This window comes from Podarcis erhardii (assembly GCF_964252035.2).
Source record: "Podarcis erhardii genome assembly, chromosome: 2".
Classification (NCBI taxonomy): domain Eukaryota; kingdom Metazoa; phylum Chordata; class Lepidosauria; order Squamata; family Lacertidae; genus Podarcis; species Podarcis erhardii.
In genome coordinates this window covers 3,050,812-3,071,407 of record NC_138498.1, presented here as the reverse complement: position 1 = coordinate 3,071,407, position 20,596 = coordinate 3,050,812, and the positions used below count along the sequence as shown (strand labels likewise).

The 20,596-nt window shown below is 46.8% G+C and overlaps 1 protein-coding gene across 3 annotated transcripts in view; it reads right to left on the bottom strand.

The window, feature by feature from the left end:
* ITGA5 (integrin subunit alpha 5) overlaps positions 1-20,596 on the bottom strand; it is a 72,492-nt gene that overhangs the window by 34,092 nt on the left and 17,804 nt on the right. The window contains exons 1-4 of one of the 3 annotated variants that reach the window (XM_081851714.1): positions 15,978-16,018; positions 15,703-15,836; positions 5,591-5,694; positions 1,787-1,910 (exon numbers count right to left, since the gene is read on the bottom strand). In XM_081851714.1, the coding sequence (XP_081707840.1) occupies positions 1,787-1,910; positions 5,591-5,694; positions 15,703-15,836; positions 15,978-16,003 (388 nt within the window). In that variant the 5' untranslated portion in view covers positions 16,004-16,018. Of the gene's footprint in view, positions 1-1,786; positions 1,911-5,590; positions 5,695-15,702; positions 15,837-15,977; positions 16,019-20,596 lie in introns of those variants that run through there. The other 2 variants (XM_081851715.1, XM_081851713.1) reach the window with 2 other exon arrangements.

Sequence of the window (20,596 nt, the reverse complement as noted above, 5' to 3'; positions counted from 1 at the left end):
TCTCTGGAGATGGGAACAGTCTTTTCCTTTGGCAGAGTGGGGGTCTGGGGCTTGAAGCTGCGCGTTCAGCATTCTCTTTCCACCACAGGTGCTTCTCCTTTCAGGCAGGCGCCCCCTAGCTTAATTATGCTAATTATCAAGAGGCCACAGCAAATAATAATAATAATAATAATAATAATAATAATAATAATAATTATTATTCCTTGGGAAAGGATTCTCATCTTAAGAGAACAGCTTGGCCCTAGGGGGAATATGACAACAATAAGAGAACCCAGGCTGCTGTGCCCACCCTGCCCTGCTTTAGCCTGTTCTCCCTTTGCTTCACAATAGCAAACCTTCAGCATCGATAATTTGGTGGGTGAGGTGGAAGATACAACACAGCAAGGGGCAAATTGGCTGTATTCTATTACTATGCTGTCTATTATTGTTTTTATTATTGGTGCTCTGTAATGTGTTATGTTGCACACTGTCTTGGGATCTTTTCATAAAGGGCAGAACATAAGCTGAACTCATCTTTGTAATCCTCCTCCTCTTCATTTCAATTCAGCAATATGACTTCCCTCAGAGCTCCGACAGACAGCTCTTGCTTGTGTGCATCTGTGGGGGACCAGGAATGCTTTTGCCGGAAGTCCCTCTTCCAGAGCTGACCTCAAGCTATGCAGTAAACTCAGCAAGTGCTGCTCCTTCTGGCTCTCTAGAGACTGGAGTGGCCACTGTGAGAACAGGATGCTAGACTAAGTCTTTGGCCTGATCCAACAGGGCTTTTCTTAGGGGGGGGGGCTCTGCTGGTGGCACAGCAGCCTTCTGGTGATCACTGTATGGGTGTCCCCAGGGAAACGCTCCCAGCTTTTCCCACACCCACTTCCTACTGCTCCAGATTATGCTTAGGAAGCAGCTGGCTGGCTGGACCTTCGGTTCATCTGCCGTGTTCTTTCAGCAGGAGGGATGGCTCATTAAAAGGGGTTAGTACAAGGGACAAGGAAGGGACCGCTATAGCCACTCATACTTCTTCCAGCTCCCTAGTTCAGTGGATGGCAAACCTTACCACCACATGCAGCTCCCATACCTTCATTGCCCATCACCAGGCGCAAGTCAGCTGCACAGTGGCACACAGCTAAGGCAAGGTAAAAAAAAAAGCCTAACAGCACACAGATGCACCTCCATGGAGGAATAGCTACAGATCAGAGAACCCAGAACCAAGACAGCAAAGACACTACTGTGTCCCCTTCCTTCTTTCTCAAAGACTGATGAAACCATAGGGAACTGAATTAGACATCCAGTTTAAAGATGAACAAGGGGAGAAAACGTGGTCAGCCCCTCCTTTATGCAACCTTTTGGGCACATTCAATAAGTTACCTTAAAGATAATGTTCCATTAGTTATACAGGCGATGACCAATTATAGCACATGTCAGAAAGACGTGTAATCACACACAGCACCAAACTTGGAAGTGACTGAAAATGTCACAAAAAAGTCATAAAAGGGGTGGACTTCCATGCACTCGGTTGATGTGCACAGGGGCCGGGAATGGAACCTCTGCATGAAATGGTTGCCAACTGTATTAATAAACCTCATGGTCCCCCTTACGTTTACCAACCATTTATTTTATTCAGCAGATGTGTTGGTTGGTTGTTATGGTTTTATATGTATTTTTTGTGGTGTCCAGTGGAATCTTCTAATGTACTGCTACAAAAAATCAATACAGTTTTCTTAAAAAGAAAGGCTGAGGTCCTGTGCAAGTGCTGAACCCCTGCCAGGCAGGCACCCTCTCCAGAGCCCCTTGTTACCTGAGCGGCAAGGTGCGTATTCCACAAACTTGGTGAAGTTGTTGATGGACAAGAAGCAGGTGCCCACAACCTCATGCTCAGGCTCGTCATTGTAGGTTCGCCAACTGTACAGGGGGGCGCAGGCCTAGAGGAAGAAGATGAGCCTGGTAAGCAAATGGAAAGGGCTCCACAGTCTTCATTCATGCAAAGCATTTCTACCTCCACACTTCTGATGGAAAAACCCTCCCAGGGCTGCTTACAAATCAATATAAATAACCCAGCACTCTGGCCTATGGCACAAAAAGGAAAAGGGGTCGGGAGGGAAGATGAAAACAAGCAACCTCATGCACCAGACTCTTAATGCTACAAAGTTCTTACAACCACAAGCTTTCAGTTTTAATGTACAGAAGCTGGGAGTGAGACGGTCTTCTCACTTGTGGCCAAAGCTCTCACAGCTGGAGTCAGACTAGCCCTGTACAATTCAAGGGTCAAACACGGCAGCTTCAGCAATGCCAATGACCTCTGTAGAGATGGGCCACCTTCTGCAGATGACTGCCCAGCAACATCCAGGCCTATCTTGCAGCCACCACCCTTTCCAGCATCTCTATCCACATGTGGCCAGATCAGGACATTGCTGTACATCGTAGAGTCTACAGCAAAGAGTCCCAAACTGTGTCAGAGCCATGAAAAAGGAGGAAGAATTCCTTGGTGATTTAAGGCACACTCTTTGATACATTCACCAGTCATTCTCTGCACCAACACAAGCACTGGCATTGTCCCAAGGGAAAGACTCCAGGATGCATTAGAATTTCCTAAGGCAGCCTCTGCTGTAGTTAACCAGCATAACAGAATCCTAGAAGCCCCAACACTGGACAAAAAGCAGAGTCCCATCTCTAAGTAGGAAAAGAGGAGGGGTGTTCCATGCCAGGAGGCAATGTTGACCCAGGTTCCCCTGAGTTGCAAGGAGGATGCCTTCCTGCTGTCCTGGGACCCAAGATATCCACCCACCGTTTGGAGAAGGGCCATAGATCACTGGTAGATCATTTACTTGGCATGTAGAAGATCCCAGGTTCTCTACACCAGCATCTCCAGGAGGGACAGGGAAATCCTGGAGAGCTGCTGCCAGCTGGTGTAGAGAGTCCTGAGTTAGACAGAGCAGTGGGGGAAGCTGTCTATGTTCCTTTCACATACGCACTGTTTGCATTTTGTACTTTAATTGATTTTGTTCTGTAAACTAACCTTGTATTCAAATAGGATGAAGGGTGCCTTTTTAAAAAAAAGGTTTCAAGCAAAATAAAGTAAGGTTGGAGTGAAGTGTGTCTCTCATTTTAATTTAGAAAGAAAGCAACAAGGTATGTCCTAGATGTCAAAAGACTGGAGGAAGCTCTGCCCTGCAGCAGGCTAGCTGGAAAGGACCACAGGCAGCATCTTGGGGGAAACCAAAGAGAAAAACAGGGTGTCCTAGTGAGGCCACAGGGTTGCTTGAGCAACGGCCAACACCCGCCTGCCTGCCTGCCTGCCCGCCCCCCCCCACACCACCACCACCCTTTGCATTTCCTGCAGTTCTTACTAGCTGCATCCTTCCTGCCCTGCCCCCATGTGACAGATTTTGGAAAGTTGAGGAGTTCAAAGCACAGTTTGAAGTTCAGCAAGGTAACTAATAAACTGCAGGGAAGCAACCCCCCCCCCAAAACCCCTCTGGCAACCCTAAAGCAACACCTGGAAATGAGCATCTGATACTCTTAGTACTGGGGAGATTGGGGTGTGTATTTCAAAAAGGACATTTTTTAAAGAAGAAAGAAAATAAAACTTGGTTGGGAGGGGATTAATAAGGAGATCAAGTTCCCCCTGCTCACCCATCTCTTTTTAGAGGAACCAGACAGCCTCTTTAGACAGAGGAAGATCAGTATTATTGTATGAAATCTTCCTTCAAGTCTACATCAGTTTGTCACAAACTTTATCAATGGACTTTGATCACAGCAGGACACAGCATTGCAACAGTAGCCAAAACAGGGGTTTCTGACACTGGGAATACCTGGCCTCTGTGTGTCTGTGTGTCTGTGTGGGTGGGTGGACTTAGATATGCAAGGAATCTAGAAGGGAAGAAATGGCATTGCCGCATTGGAGATTCCTGGGTTTCTTACAGTGCAATCCTGTGAATGTTTACTCAACAGTGTAACAGCATCTTGTTCTCACAGTGGCCAACCAGTGGCCTGCTCTGAGAAATTTGCATCCATGACCTGAGCACATGAGCATTCTGCCCTCCTGTGGTTTCCAGCCCAGTGGCTCAGCCCAGTCGCCCACTGCGACCAGTGTGGTAGGAATTTTATGGTCTTAGATATATGGTAATGTTCATAAGTTACCAACCAAGCACATACATAGATCAGCACAGAAAGACCGAACTGGAACCATTTTGATTCCTAAACTGAGTAAATGTTTTCTCTGCAAGGTCAAAGTGGGAAACCTCCCATTGTCTTTTCCTTCACAAATCCTTAAGGGTATGTCTGTGTTTGAATAGGGTGAGCCTGTGCCTGTGACCTGGCCCAGGAACTAAGTATTTATCATTACAAAAGACTGGCCAGGCTCCCCAGGGTATCCAATCAAGTAACCTGCCAGACAGGAGATAAACAAGGACAGGAGAAAAACATTCAAATTTCTGTTTAGACCGCCTTTTCTGTGATGTAGGTGTGATGTATCTGAGGGGTGGTCTTAGGTTACACCCCTTCTGTGATGTATGCATGATGTTTCTGGGGGTGGTCTTGATCTACAGGGTGGCAATTTCAAAAGTCTTTATAAGGCCTTGTGCACCATTTTCGGGGTTCCTCCTCTCTCCTGCGGGTGAGGGGAGCACCCTGTTGCAACAGATCAATAAAGATCAAGCTTACTAGCTGCTTTGCTTCTCAATATTCTCTGGTTGGCCTCTGTTATTCTCTCCTACCAATAGGGAACCTATGTAAGGACTATATGGGCTCTTGGATACCCCATAAGGGAAAAGGGCAATTTTTGTATATAACACCAGCAGGGCTTCCTTCTGGGTATGGGTGCACAGAATGGCAGCCTTAAAAGAACCCAGCAAAAAATTGGGAAAGTGGCAGTTTTCGCTCTCCAGTTCAGAGGGATCTGGTTTCACCAGTGCTAATACAGAGGCACCGTTAGCCCTGGTTATCAAATATTCAAGAAACATGCAACTTTGGGCCATGGAAGGCACATAGATCACATCTGTGTAGCACACAAGCCAGGAGTGTCTAGAACTTAGCTATGGCAGCTCCAGAAGCCACTGAGGCAGGAGCTCTCACAGCTACCATGCTACAGAGGGGGCCTGTGATGGGAAGGAAGAAGCAGCTAAAGACAAAACATGACCCGGCGTGGGCTGTTGTTACTGAGCCCCACCCCCCACCCTGGCGACACGCTATTTGCTCATTCATCCTGATGTGTTTCCACAACATTTATGCAAAGGCTAAATTATATCCGGTCTTTATTGAGCCTTCATGCTGGTTTGTTTGCAGCGAGGTTATAGGGCAATGAGCATTCATCTTGATCTTCTTGTGGGGTCTTTTAAACATCTTCCCATTATATATTCATTTATCACACATTTTTCAACACACTTTTCTGTCATGACCCAAACTGCAAAAAGTTCCCAAAACCAAATTTGTTGTGCTAGGGTGACAGAGCACTTCAATCCATTTCCAACGTACAGACCTAGAGTTCTGGTATGCGCTTAAATCTTTCCTGCAAAATTGTGACCATCTGGAGATGCCCTGGGTCCCCCCGGTCAACCAATTGCTTATGCGCTTTCCCAAATTCATACCACGACTCCGCTCTTACCAGGATGGAGCTGCCATGTGACCGCACTGTGGCTCCAAACCACTGCAGCGATTTGAACTCCATTTGCTCCACCATCCCATTAAAGTCCTCCATGCGGGATCCTGCTGGACAGAGAACACAAAGGGGTCTGGATCAGTGTTCCTCAAAGGCTTTCAGATACCCGGGACACAGCTTCCTTCCAGCATTCTGGATTAAAATTTTACTCTCACTGTTGAAAGAAGGTGGATAGGCAGAGACAGATGATGTAAATCATATACACTATCATTTCAGTCAGCCCCTCGAACAAGGATTGTAGCTTGGTGGCAAGAACATCTGCCTTGCATGCAGAAAGTCCTAGGTGCAAAAGACTCCTGTCTGAAACCCTGAAGTGCTGCTGCCAATCAGTGTAAGCAACACTGAGCTAGATGGATTAATGATCTGACTCAGCACAAGGTAGCTTTCCATGTTGCTATGCTGCTTTCCTGTGTTTTCTATGGGATAACCCAAGGACTATTGGCCCCAGGTATCCTGACCTCCCCTTTGCCCAGGAACATCAGGATTCTGGGACTGGACCATACTTTGGGGGCATGGGGGAAGTTTCTGGGAATCACCCGCCATCCATCAAGTGCAAAGCAGTATGAGGAGACTGAGTTGTGCCTTTTATTCTCTTCCAGGGGTTGATGCCACTACTCACATACAGCTGTACCTCCGCTTACGTATCCCTCCACTTACGTAAACTTTGGGATATGTACGTGGCAAACCCGGAAGTATATTTCTGGGTTTTTGCCACATGCGCACGTGCAGAAGCAGTCCCTCTGGTTGCAGAAACCTCAGGAGCCAACCGGCACTCCGGAACGGATCCCATCTGCAACCAGAGGTACCACTGTATTGGCAAAGAAAGAGAGGGAGAACAAGAAGCCTAGAGTGATGGATGCATTTAAAAACAGCCTTCCCCTTCCCCACCGAGGCGCAACTCAGCTCCTCTCAGAGCATAGAATATGATTTGAGAATTTCTGGCCTCTTGGTGGAGAGTAAATAGGAAGGCACCTTATACCAAGTCAGAGCATTGGTTCTTTGACCAGTGAGGAAGGCAAGCAGGCCCAGGAAGCGCCGCGTACCACGGTGGTTCTGCACTGCATTTTCAATCACTCCTTACAAGTCTGCACTTGAACATAATGGTTCAGAACATGAGCTATGAGCAGTTCAACTCTCAGCTGATCTGTGAATTTGCTGGTTGGCTGTTGGTGAACTGCTATCTCTCAGTCTTGGAAGCCTGTCTCTTTTCTATAATTTTGGGAATAACAATGCTGTCCTGCCTTACAGGGATGTTGTAAAGATTTCAAGATAATGCAAAGCACTTTGAACACTAAGCACTATTGTTACCCTGATATTGTCCTCAGAGTGGTAGCAGCCATCCAGGAATTCAGACCAGGAAGGAATCTTTCCCAGACCTACCTAGAGATGCTGGGATAGGAACCTGGGACCTTCTGCACTGCAGCTCCGGGTCTCTTCAGCCTCTACTCCTCCTACATCTTCCCCATCTGCCTGACTTGTTGCCTTCTCTGGCTCCATCCCACCACCACAAATACTTCCAAAATCTCCACTTTTTCACTGTTTTCCTTAGATGTGATCATTGCCCCATTTGGTTAATTCCCAAACTGCAAGCCAGGACACACTACTTTTTATTTAAATCATGAAAATCAGTGTCAATGGTTCTGTGTTTTATAGGTCATGATATCAACTAAATAAAAACTTAATATAAAAAATTGAAATACATAAATAAAGCATAAGAATAACCAACATATTGCAATATGTATGTTGTTTGCATATTGTATTGTATTTTTATATTTACTGGGCGGTAGTGGGAGGAGGGACTATAAAAAAACATAACCAATACAACAAATACTGTCTTTCACAAGGCAACTGCCAGAAACTAACTAAATGAAGGTGATTTGTGGGCCAAATGTATTCACCCTCCGATGTGGCAGCCCATACACCCCTGCACTAGTCATGGCTCCGGCTTCTGAGGGGGGCCTAGGAAATTCTAGAAATTCTGCCCCATCTCAGCCTCAGGTGCGACAGGATCCTGCCACCACTCCTGCTGCAGAGAATTGCCCACCCACAGAAAGGTTGTCCCCCCACAGCCCTGAATGTTTCTCCACTTTTTCCAATCAGGTCCAGATCAGCAGCTTATGCAGAAAATGTACTAAATCCATGTGGAGTGCTAAGAGGGAAGGGGGCTTCCCGTTTTCATTTAGGGGGTGGGATGGAGCTTGTGGGAAACCACCTGATCTGAGGCTGTGAGCTTGCTATTCTCCCAGCAGTTGTTGCCTTTGGTTTTGATCCAGACCAGAAGAGGCATCCCCAGCCCACTGGCTCTGGTTCATACAAGGCCCTTCATATCAATCCAATGGGATGTAGTGATAATACCCTCAGATCTTGCAGGAACGAGCACCACACTTAATCCCTTTCTTGCAAAAGAAACAGTCAGGCAGTGACCCCAGAAGACAAATGCCAAGTCTCACAAGCTACTTCTCATCCATTAAGGGCATTTCCAATTCTCTCCCTCTCTCAATTTACTCTAAACTAAAGGAACTGCCAAAAATACAATTTGGTTCCACGTGGGCATTTCCAGCCCGCCCCTCCACCCTTCTTTAATTCACATCACTGCCTGAAAAATCAACAATCCCTGCAGTTTGCAATTTCAAAAATCCCACACCGCCACTGTGAACAATGCTCCAGAAATCCCTCCCCTGTTTATTCAGAAAGAGAAAATATTTCATAACATAGCACTGCTGCCCATTTTCCCCTTCAAGATTTCCCATTGTTCCCATCTGGTGGGGAAGAGGAGACTGGAAGAGGAGGAGGAGGGCAGGACCAGGGACGGGGGGGGGGGGGGAGGTTGTTCTTGTTAATCAAAAACCACTTAGGCCCCACAACCCTCCCTAATGGTGTGATCTCCACTCCAGTCGTTCTTCAAACTCCAATCCAGGAAACTCTGAGGTGCCTTGGATGCCTCTCAAGGTTTCTGCAGTGAGAAGATGATTGGCAATGGCAGACGCGCTTCCTTGCCATGCTTGATCTTTCCCTGCAACTCACAGCCCGCCCGAAGGAAGCAGGGGCCGCGATGAGAGAGAACAGGCTGACCAGTGCTCCTCAGACAGAGCCCCAGACCATTCCCCACAAGCCTTTGCAATGTGCAAGGAGTCCTCAGCTGGGAAACAGATGTGGAAAGGATTCCCTCAAGAAAGTAAGTTTTCAAAAATCTGTTTTACTCCATAGACACATGAAGAAGCCACAACATGGGAAGCTACCATAGACTGTGTCAGACCGTTGGGTCTACCTAGCTCAGTGCAGTGGTACCTCTGGATGCGAACGGGATCCGTTCCGGAGCCCTGTTCGCATCCTGAAGCGAATGTAACCTGCGTCTGCGCAGGCGCGGGTCGTGATTCACCACTTCTGTGCATGCACGTGACATCATTTTGAGCGTCTGCACATGCGTGAGAGGCAAAACCCGGAAATAACACGTTCTGTTACTTCTGGGTCGCCACGGAGCACAACCCGAAAGCGCTCAACCTGAAGCTACTTCAACCCGAGGTCTGACTGTAGTGCCTACACGGAGAGGCAGTGACTCTCCAGGGCTACACCTGTCTGGAGATATTAGGGACCTTGGCTCTGCCCTCAGCCGCCACCCTCCCGCTCACAGTAAGCCAGGGGGTGGAGCGTTTTGTGCTGCTAGCGTGCAATGGATCAGGTCTGAGGAAGCTCGGGCTGAAATCCCTACTGGGCCATGGCTGACCATGAGCTATGGCCTCTCGCAGGACTGTTGCAAAGATCGGATCACTGGGGTGGGGGTGGGGGAGGGCACTGTGCTTCAGCTTCACGGAGGAAAGAGGCAGGGAATAAAACAGTAATAAACAAAACATGAAACAAGGAGTCCCTAGAACAGGAATCTTTCCAGCGCTACTTTGACAGCTGCTGTGATACTTTTGTTTCATTTGTGAATGCAGTTCAAAACAAAACAGAATCTGCAGCACAGCCTTCTCTCATCCCAAATGGGCATGAGATCAAACCCAACAACACATATCTCAAAATGCCATGACATACTGTATATATAAGAATTTGGCCTGTGTTTTTGTCACCGAACCTGCGACCCTTACTGTTTCTTATAAGACATTCAGTCCATTTTGCTTATTCAGTTAACAAAGTTCTTTGCCTTCCAAGGATTATGTGGGCTCCAAATATGGATGTCAGGGCTGCAGTTCAACAGAACCATAGAATCGTGGAGTTGCGAAATTTATGAAGGGAAATCTAAAAGAAATGGGAGTGCGACGGGGTTTTGAGAATGGGATTGATGCAATATACTCAGAACAAAAGGCTAAATTGATAGTTAACAATGTGGTTACAGAAGAGTTTAAAATCGAAAAAGGAACACGACAAGGCTGCCCTATTTCCCCTTTGCTATTTATTTCGGTTCTGGAGGTGCTCTTGAATATGATTAGAGGGGACCGGTTGGTGGAAGGAATTCAGGTCGGAGCGAAACAATACAAACTTAAAGCTTTTGCAGATGACCTAGTTTTGACTCTGCAGGAGCCAGAATCTAGTACGAAAAGAGTACTACAATTGATTCAGGACTTTGGTCGGGTGGCGGGATTTAAATTAAACAAACAGAAAACCAAGGTGTTGGAAAAAAACTTGACAGATACAGAGTCAGAACGGTTTCAGAGAGAGACAGAATTGAATGTGGTTAAAAAAGTAAAGTACCTAGGGGTAAATATAACAGCAAAAAATCTGAGTCTATTTAAGGATAGCTATGAAAAATGTTGGTCAGAAATTAAGAGAGACTTAGACAGTTGGACAAAATTGAAACTTTCTTTGTTAGGCCGAATTGCTGCTATTAAGATGAATGTATTGCCAAAAATGTTGTTTTTGTTTCAAACACTACAGATTGTGGACAAGACAGAGTGCTTCCGGAAGTGGCAGAGAGATATTTCTAAGTTTGTCTGGCAGGGCAAAAAGCCCAGAATTAAGTTTAAGATATTAACTGATGTGAAAGAAAGAGGGGGCTTTGCCCTGCCAGACTTAAAGTTGTACTACGAGGCCGCAGCTTTCTGCTGGCTAAAAGATTGGCTACTTCTTGAAGACACTGATGTACTGGATTTGGAAGGTTTTAATAATGCTTTTGGTTGGCATGCATACTTATGGTACGACAAAGTTAAGATTAACAAGGCCTTTAAGAACCATATTGTCAGAAAAGCAGTGTTTAATGTCTGGACAAAATATAAAGACTTATTGGAAAACAAAACTCCAAGGTGGCTTTCTCCTCTGGAAGCTAAGGCCCGAAAAAGACCCAATATGGAGGCCAAATGGCCAAAATATTGGGAAATATTAGAAAAAGATGGAGACAATTGGAAATTGCAGAGTTTGGAGAAAATGAAGGATAAAGTGCGAGACTGGTTACATTACGCTCAGATTAAAGAAGTTTTTAAAAATGACAAAAAGTTAGGGTTCCAGGTGGAGAAATCGAAGTTGGAAACAGAATTGTTAGAACCAAAGACTAAGGTATTATCAAGAATGTATAACTTGCTGTTAAAATGGAATACACAAGATGAAATGGTTAAATCGGCTATGATAAAGTGGGCACAGGACATTGGGCATAACATTATGTTTGAGGACTGGGAAAGGTTGTGGACCACTGGGCTGAACTTCACTGCGTGTAATGCTCTGAAGGAAAATGTAATGAAAATGATATACAGATGGTACATGACCCCAGTTAAACTTGCCAAAATATACCATTTGTCTGATAATAAATGTTGGAAATGTAAAGAAAATGAAGGAACATTCTTTCACCTTTGGTGGACCTGCCCTAAAGTGAAGGCCTTCTGGGAAATGATTTATAATGAGTTGAAAAAGGTATTTAAGTATACCTTCACTAAGAAACCAGAAGCCTTCCTTCTGGGTATGGTCGGCCAGAAGGTGTTAAAGAAGGACCGAACATTTTTTATGTATGCAACAACGGCAGCAAGGATACTCATCGCTAAGAACTGGAAAACTCAAGATCTACCCACACTGGAAGAGTGGCAGATGCAGCTGATGGACTATATGCAATTGGCCGAGATGACTGGCAGAATCCGAGACCTGGGAGAAGAGAGGGTTGAAGAAGACTGGAAGAAATTTAAGATTTATCTACAAAAATATTGTAATTTGGTTGAATGTTAAGAAGGATGCTAGATCATAAATAACTGTCCACCACTGAATTAGATTTGAATTTGACGATAAGTGAGATTAAGGAAAATATAAATTTTTTGGAGAACTGCTAGATTTTATTTAAATGAGCGGATATAAGGTTCTAAACAAGATGATAATTTGCTTGAAAAAATTTTATAACGATGTAAGTGGGAGCGGGAGACGTGAGGGAGTCCAAAGAAGTGATGAAACTATGTTATGATATAAGTAATGTTGTTTATTATTTATGTATTGTATTCAAAAACTTTAATAAATATTTATTTTAAAAAAAAATAGAATCGTGGAGTTGGGAAAGGACCACCAGGGTCATCTAGTCCAACCCCCTGCAATGCAGGAATCTTTTTGCTCAACGTGGGGCTCAAACCCATGACCCTGGGATTAAAAGTCTCATTAAGAGCTATTCTGCATACTCAGGTACTTGAGCATAGGCTTCATTTACCTCACTGAGATTTACTTCTGAGAAGACTGTGCAGGAAAACAAAAAGCCTTACCAATCAGTTGCCCTAGACAAGGGCTGGTGGACCTGTGGCCTTCCAGAAGTTGCTGGACTGCAGCTCCCAACATCCTTGATGGCTGGCCGTGCTGACAGGGGCTGATGGGAGTTGGAGTCCAACAACATCTGGAGGGGGCACAGGCTCCCCAGCTCAGCTGTAGATTTTCCAGCTCATTTTTTTTTACATTGCCATACAGTGGTGCCTCGCAAGACGAAAAGAATCCGTTCCGCGAGTCTCTTCGTCTAGCGGTTTTTTCATCTTGGGAAGCAAGCCCATTGACGGCTTAGCGGATTAGCGCTATTAGCGGCTTAGAAAAAGGGGGGGAAAGGAAAAAAAACCCGCAGGAACTCGCAAGACATTTTCGTCTTGCGAAGCAAGCCCATAGGAAATTCGTTTTGCGAAGCACCTCCAAAACGGAAAAGTCTTTCGTCTAGCGAGTTTTCCGTCTTGTGAGGCATTCGTCTTGCGGGGCACCACTGTATTTGTAGTTTCTGGGGAGGGAGGAAGTATTCAATTTAAAAGCTCCAGAAATTAGTATCCTTGTAATGACTCATTTTTTTGCTTTCAGCAATTCTGCCTGAAAAAAAAGAAACATCTGTGGAAATAAAATGCTCACTTTCGGGAGGATTAAAAGAAAAGTATTGTTCTCTCTTGCTCTCAGCACACCAGTCCCCAAGATTTTACCAGCCACCTGGAGAGTAGTTCGCAGATTCAGGCCTACGCGGACGTAGGGGCTCCCTGAGCTATGGCCTGTTTGGCTCTCTGGCTGGAATCTGATCTCTTGTTCTCAGCTGAGCCAAGGAAACTCTCTCTGGCCCACGTCCACTGGGGACCAGCCAAGTCAACACAGAGCCAAGCGGCCAGACAGGAAAGCCCCAGGCCAGGCCAGGCCAACTAAAGTCCAGGCCTTTCTGAGCCACAAAGTTACAGGGGTGGGGCAGTTTAGACCATGGGTAGGAAAACTAAGGCCCGGGGCCGGATCTGGCCCAATCGTCTTCTAAATCCGGCTGGCGGACGGTCCAGGAATCAGCATGTTTTTACATGAGTAGAATGAGTCCTTTTATTTAAAATGCATCTCTGGGTTATTTGTGGGGCATAGGAATTCGTTCATTCCCCCCCCCCAAAAAAAAATATAGTCCGGCTCCCCACAAGGTCTGAGGGTCAGTGGACTGGCCCCCTGCTGAAAAGTTTGCTGACCCCTGGTTTGGACCCTTTTCTTCTCCCACAACACAGAATGCCTTTGAACCTAAAGGGAGACTGTCAACATTTGCACTTTACTCTGCCTGTGGGCGGCTTTTGATCTCTTTATTCAAGATTAGTTCTGTGTTTTTGTTGTATTTTCACTCCAACCTTCCTGCAGAAGTTCACAGTACACCATTCTCCCCCCCCCACCCACAATAACCCTGTGAGGTGGGATGGGTTGAGAGACAGTGACCAGCCTTTCATCAGCCCAGCTTACCCAGCTGTGCGGAAGGGAAGCTGTTCGAAGGTAGCATGCATGCTCTCGATGCAAAAGGTCTTAGGCTCCATCCCTAGTGCCTCCAAGTTGAGCTAGGGAACAGCCCTACCTGAAAACCTAGAGAATCGGTGTAGATCAGGGTTTCCCAAACCTAGGTCTCCAGTTGTTGTTGGACTACAAGTCCCATCATCTCTAGCTATCAGGACCAGTGGTCAGGGATCATGGGAATTGTAGTCCAAAAAACAACAACTGGAGAAACTCTGAGATAGAGAATACTGAAGCTAGATGGAGCACTGGTCTGACATGGTGTAAGGCAACTTCCTTTGCTCATCCACATTTGCCTTCATGGCTGCAGGGGAATTTAGAACCTGGGTCTCTTCAGAACTTGGGTCCAACACTTTAATCCAGGGGTTCACCCCTGTGGATGCCCATGCTGCCACAGAGGCACTCCCCCTTTCTCCCTGCTGCTCCTGTTGTAGTCAGTCAAACAGGCTGCAATGTGTGCTTAGCTACAAGGTGTGTGTGGTGCTCACCACAGTTGCTTTAATTTGCAAATGTCTGGCTCTCCTAATCACCCCAGCTCTCTAGGGACTGCATGACTCTTCTACCCTGTGACTTGAATAAAATATTTGGGGAGGGGGCAGGTAAGGCCTGTCCTGATCACATGTCACGGTGCACACACACCATTTGAATGGCAATGCCCATCAACCTCAAATATTTAATGGGGGCGGGGCAAAGGGACCTTAGCCCCTAGGATTTGGCTCCTATGCCTTTAATCCAGGACTACACTCTCACACTCATAAGCTCCATGTGTCAGGAATACACAGGTCCCTGACAACACACTCGCAAATAAATTCATGAAGAATCCCTGCACAGGGCCGCCTTTACCCGGGGGTGCAAGGGGTGCAGGGCACCTGGGCGCAGAATTCTGGGGGTTGCCAGGCACCCACCGCTGAAGCAGCCTAAGCTCTTAACTATCTACCTGTTATGAAATAATAAATAATTTTGATTGAGCTAGAAAAACAAAATACATATATACGTAGGTATTACCGAAATGTATGGCTACTATTTCACTAAAGGACTTTATGCACTCATTTACCAAAGATCACAATGGCAGCGCTTGTGGGGCGCTGGGCGGATCTTTGCACCCCGGCAGCACGTATGCTAAAGACTCCCCTGCCCCTGCAGTTGCCTCATTTGAGTATGGAGCTGGGCTTTGGTGTTTCTGACAAGGGGAATTTGGGCAGGTACCTCTGATCACAGTCTAACATACCTCTTAAGACCGTGACCATAAACAGAAGCCGGCTGCATTCCCCTGTTCACCATCCAAGCCAATGAAGCATTCTGGGGAATTCAAAAGCTTGCATGCAATTCTGGTTGGCCTAATAGAGGCTTTGTCCTACTATGGATTTTGTAATTGCTCTTATAGACTGACACAGTTGCCTTTATTCTCTGAATTAAGTAGGGAAGAAAGAAGAAGTGGGAATTCGGGGAATCTGGAGTAGCCGTTCTGCCCAGACACTGAGGTCCAGCGCCGATGGCCTTCTGATGGTTCCTTCACTGTGAGAAGCAAAGCTACAGGGAACCAGGCAGAAGGCCTTTTTGGTGGTGGCACTCTCCCTGTGGAACGCCCTCCCATCAGATGTCAAAGAGATAAACAACTACCTGACATTTAGAAGACATCTGAAGGCAGCCCTGTTCAGGGAAGTTTTTAATGTGTGACATTTTAATGTATTTTTAATCTTTGTTGGAAGCTGCCCAGAGTGGCTGGAGAAGCCCAGTCAGATGGGTGGAGTACAAATAATAAATTATTATTCTTATTATTACGACTGAAAATCAGAGTAAAAATTGGAGGTGGATGAGGATGGGCAAGTAGCCAGCCAGTTAGCCAGCCCTTACCATTGGCACCTCCCAACCCCACACATCCCGCTTACCTTTGCTGCTGTCAAATTCAATGGGTATACAGCTGCTTTCGCCAAGGGGCCAGGGACAGTAGTAGACAGCACCCCCCTCCATAATGTCCACCTGGCTTGTGTTGGCCTTGGGTGCTCCCACGAGGACACTGGCACTGTGTAAAGAAAGGGAGCAGGAAGCAAAAGGATGAGTCTAAGCCAGATGCACCTTGAGCCTGACTAAGCTCCTCCCACCCTTAAACTCCTGTTCCAGAAGGGGCTACCCACAGATTGCCTCAGGCTCATTGAGCTTCTACCTTTGGGGCCCACTTTCCCCTCCCATAAATTGGAGCCCCACAACTTGCCTTTTTGTGCCCCCGCAAAATCCCTTCCAGCTGTCACTGTTTCCTTATAAGTTTTCCCTTTTTCTCATGAACACTCAGGTGAAGCATCATGCATACATCACAGATACATCATAAATATGTCACAAACAGTGAGGGGTTTTCTGGTAGAAACCGGTTCATCAGGTTTGCCCCCAACCTCCCTTACCCACCACCACACACCCATCAAGTGATACAGTAGGAATATTTACAAGTTCCTGGTTTTCTGGTCAGGTTATCACACTCCTAATCCATTCCTGGGTGGTTTGCCATTGTCCATGGGATGACTGCCTGTCTGACATCCACCTGCCAGGATGCCAGTGATGATCTCTTGTACAAGAGGCTGCTGAGTACCTCGTCTCAGGCTTGAGGGATTATGGCTGCTCACATCCCAGACTCCCCCCTTGGTAGCTATTCGTTTCCTGAACAGAACAAAGTTGGAATGGTGCAAATCCATACTGGAGCGACTTTATATGACTTTCTAAAGTTTTCCCAGTGAGCCAGTACATAGACACATTTATCAGTGAATTGTTGGATTTGCTAATGTGCAGCAGGGGCCCTTTGAATAGAGATAGGAAAAAACTGTGATGAAGTGTTTTGCGGGGACATTTGCAGGAGTGATTGTGTTGAGTTTGGTACATGGGGTGTGTGTGTATGATGTATGCTGGAGGGGCAACCCCCCCGCAACCTTTACATAAATTCCTGTAACACTCTCCTGGGAGGACAGTGTCATTTTGGCTACAAATGGAATGACACTCACACCTGAACCTGAACACTGGGAATAGATGGAATGATAAGTTTTTGGAGTCCAGAACAATGTGGGCTTGCAGTAAAGAAATGCTGTGAGCTGCTGGCAGTTCTGATAGGAGAAATCTACTCCTTAGTAGCCTTTCTCCTTGTGTTCTGTAATGATGCATCTCAGTGGTCTTCCTGAGAGCCCCCAGCCCACTAGCAGGTCTGTTTGTTTTACCTGCAGGCTCAAATTATTGCTTCCGGCTTATTTAGCCTGGAACGATATCCATGCCAGGTTCCTCTCTCCCATTCTGTTCCCCAACTCCTGGCAGCCTCCCTATTCTCCCTTTCCCCTACCCTACCCCCCCCACCCACTCTTCAGAGCTCCCTGGTGCAGGACAAAGGGCCCTTGTGTAGGCAGCCAGGTGTACAATTCAGCAGCTGCAAGCAGGCAGTGAAGCCACCCCTCCTGGGGCCCAGAAAGAGGCCTGGGAAAGAGCTTAAGATACCCAGCAGTGGCAGCAAGAGCCCCACAATATCGGAACAGAGGGGGTGGGTGGCACACAGCAAGGAGAACATCCGCAGTGCTGCAAACCTGTCAGACTCATCCGACTGCTAGGAGGGAATCGGTGGGAACCCAAAACCACCTCCCCCCCTTTCAAATCTCTGCAGGGAGCCGACTGCTGATTCGTAGCCCAGACCAAAGTAACTGGGATAAAGAGAAGCCTGCCAGGATTCCCAGCCCAACTTCAAAGTCTGTTGGAGAAACTCACACCAGTGAGAACCAGCAGAATGATTTAAAAAAAACACACCACTCCTGCCTCGAGAACCAAAGGAGGAATGAAAGGGAAGGAGAGACAGCAGGGGCACATCTACCCCCAAACCACCCCCACAAAATCAGCTGAGCATTCTCCCTGGCAGGCGTCCATGCAGGGAGAAGCCAAACTGCAGCCACAGGACAAACCAAATGTCCATGGAGAAACCTAACAAGAGAATCTGCCCAGCTCAAGTTCCACCACAGCTGTGAAACTTGGGTGGGAAGGCATCTCATGATTTCTAACAGGGGTCAGCAACCTTTTTTGGGCCAGCCCACTGTCCCTCAGACCATGTGGTGGGCTGGACTATATTTTGAAAAAAAATATGAATGAATTCCTATGTTCCACAAATAACCCAGAGATGCATTTTAAATAAAAGGACACATTCTACTCATGTAAAAACACACTGATTCCTGTCTGCGGGCCAGATTGAGAAGGCGATTGGGCAGCATCCGGCCCACAGGCCTTACGTTGCCTATCCCTGATTTCTAACATGGAGTGTGGGTTTGTCCTGTTGTTGGGGCTTGGCCAATAAGCTCTTGAGACCTGGAGATGCTAAACTGAATGGGAACGTCTGCAGTTTTGATGAAAACACTAATGCACTGTGTGGGGCTTCTCTTTACTAAAGGAAAACCAACCCCACTGGGAGCTAAGACCTCTACTGAAAGGCACCCAAAACTAGGGCTATTCTCACATTGCATTCAACGAGTGTACAATCTATGTGCACAATAGCTGAGCTGTATGGCTGTAGTTATTCACATGTAACATTCAACAAGTTTGCCATTTACACAAATAGCTGAGCTGTACAAATCAGTGTTCGCCCTTCCACACAAACACTTGTGCAGAGACAGCTTGTACCTGCATTCAGTGTAAAATTTGAACAAGCCACCTGTGTTCTGCATCCAGGGATATGTTTTCAGTGAGGGCAATTTTTGCAGGAAAAATATAAAGGACATCAAAATTCAATCTCCCAACACATCAGCAAAATAAAGCTAATGGTAAGTCAAACTAAGGAAGGTATTTTTTTTCCACGGAATGCATAAGAAAGAGACTGGAGCTCATTATATCAGGAGGGTGTAGTCATGGGCCCTAATTCCTGTGGATTTTGGAGGGGGGAAGTTACAAAAAAAAATAATGTAAGAAGATCATGACTGAGGAGCTTTTCAACTGTCAACTTAGTTTCTCTGGGTAATAAAACTGGTTCAGTCCCAACAACTCCAGAACTTTTTCTCTCAAGTCTGTCTTGGTTCATTTGCATATTTGTTCAACCATGCCCCACAAAATCCAATAATTTCACCCCTAATTCTATCAGGGATTTGCCTGTAGGGTCTGTCAGTACAGACCCCAGGAGTATTAGCTATTTCAGATTAATTCATCTGGGAGTAATGACCCATGATCCTGTTGATAAGTATTGCAGATCACTAGTTTACATAGTTGCCAGAATTTTTTTGGAGCAGGATTGCATTAAAGGGGGTTGCATTTACAATGCAAACATGCCTTTTGAAATATCTGCCCCTGCCATGGTCTGAAGTTGCAGTCCCATAATTAACAGGGAACCCAAGGATACCACACTTGAGTCTTCCCTTCCTCAAGTAGCCTCTCTGATGATATTTTCACAGGAGGTAGGAAGGCCTTTATCTAATCTCTGTTTGAGGAACCTGCTCCTTTTTATCCTCTCAGCAACAAAATAAGCAATGGGATATGTTAGTCCAGAGGTCGTCAATCTAAGGCCCGCAGGCCGGATACAGCCCACCAGGCTCGTTAATCTGGCCCGCAAACCTTGCGCACCCTGCTGCCCCCTCGGTCAGTTCCGGCGCTAAGCAGGCATGGCGCAGAGGCCTCGCCGTGCGGATACTGACTTCCGTGATGCGGCATGGCTTCTGATTGGCTGCAGGAAGCTACTGCAGCCAATCAGAAGCTGTGGATGCCTCTGGGCGCCGCCCTTTCCTTCCCGCTAAGGTGGTCAAGCGGGAAGGAAGCGGCAGCAGTGTGGAGGCTGCCTCTGCTGCCCAGGCCAGTGGTGTGGGCTCTGTACCCCACCGAGACAGAGGACGCCGAAGCTGCCGAAAACGAGGCAGCGTTGGCGGCTGCAGCGTGAGTGGCATAGGCGGGGGGGGGGGGGCCTTTCGGGAGGCGGTGGGTCCGGCCCCCCACAAGGTCTGAGGGACAGTGGACCGCCCCCCTCCTGAAAAAGTTTGCTGACCCCTGTGTTAGTCCATCCTTCTCTGGGAGTGGGGAATCGATCATACAAAACAGGGTCAAGAGGTGTCACTGGCATTGGGAGTAAGCTACTCCTCAGCCGGCAGAGGGCAAACATCCAGGACAGCTCCGAGGACAGGTTTAGCTGCCTCCTGCCTTTGTTATTTGAAGCTGGGAATCACAAGGGAGGAGAGGACTGTTGCACTGAACAGTCCTAACTTGTAGGCTTCTCATAGGCATCTAGTTGGCCATTGCGGGAGCAAGACACTGGACCAGATGGGCATTGGGCTTGATCCAGCTCGGCTTTTCTTGAGTTCTAAGCTTCTTAGCAGGTGGAAAGAGAGATTTTAAATGACACAGCATTGTTTATTCCCATCAGTTGCAAGTCATTGTGTTGTCAAGTGGTAAGATAATAAAGTAGCTGCATGTGTGAACCAGTTTGGTCTGCTACACACAAACACAAAACATTCCCTCCCAACAAATGACACAACAATACCCTTTGGGGGCTGTCACCCTGTCACATCCTCAGGAAGCCAGAGAGTGGGGGGGCATAAGACATAGCACTGTTTGTTTCCCTCAGCACTGTACTGCTCACAAGCCGCCTGCTCTCCGATCTCACAGGCACTGCAGCTGCCTGTAAATATTTTGCAGTGCTGGGAATATCAGGCTGCATTGAGAGATCAGGTACTTCTTTCCTTAGGGATGGGGAATCGTGGCCCTCCAGACAGGCTGGGCAGGTAATGGATGGACTACATCTGGAATGGCCAGCATATTGTGCTCTAACTTCCTTAACCCCCAGCCAGGGTTGGG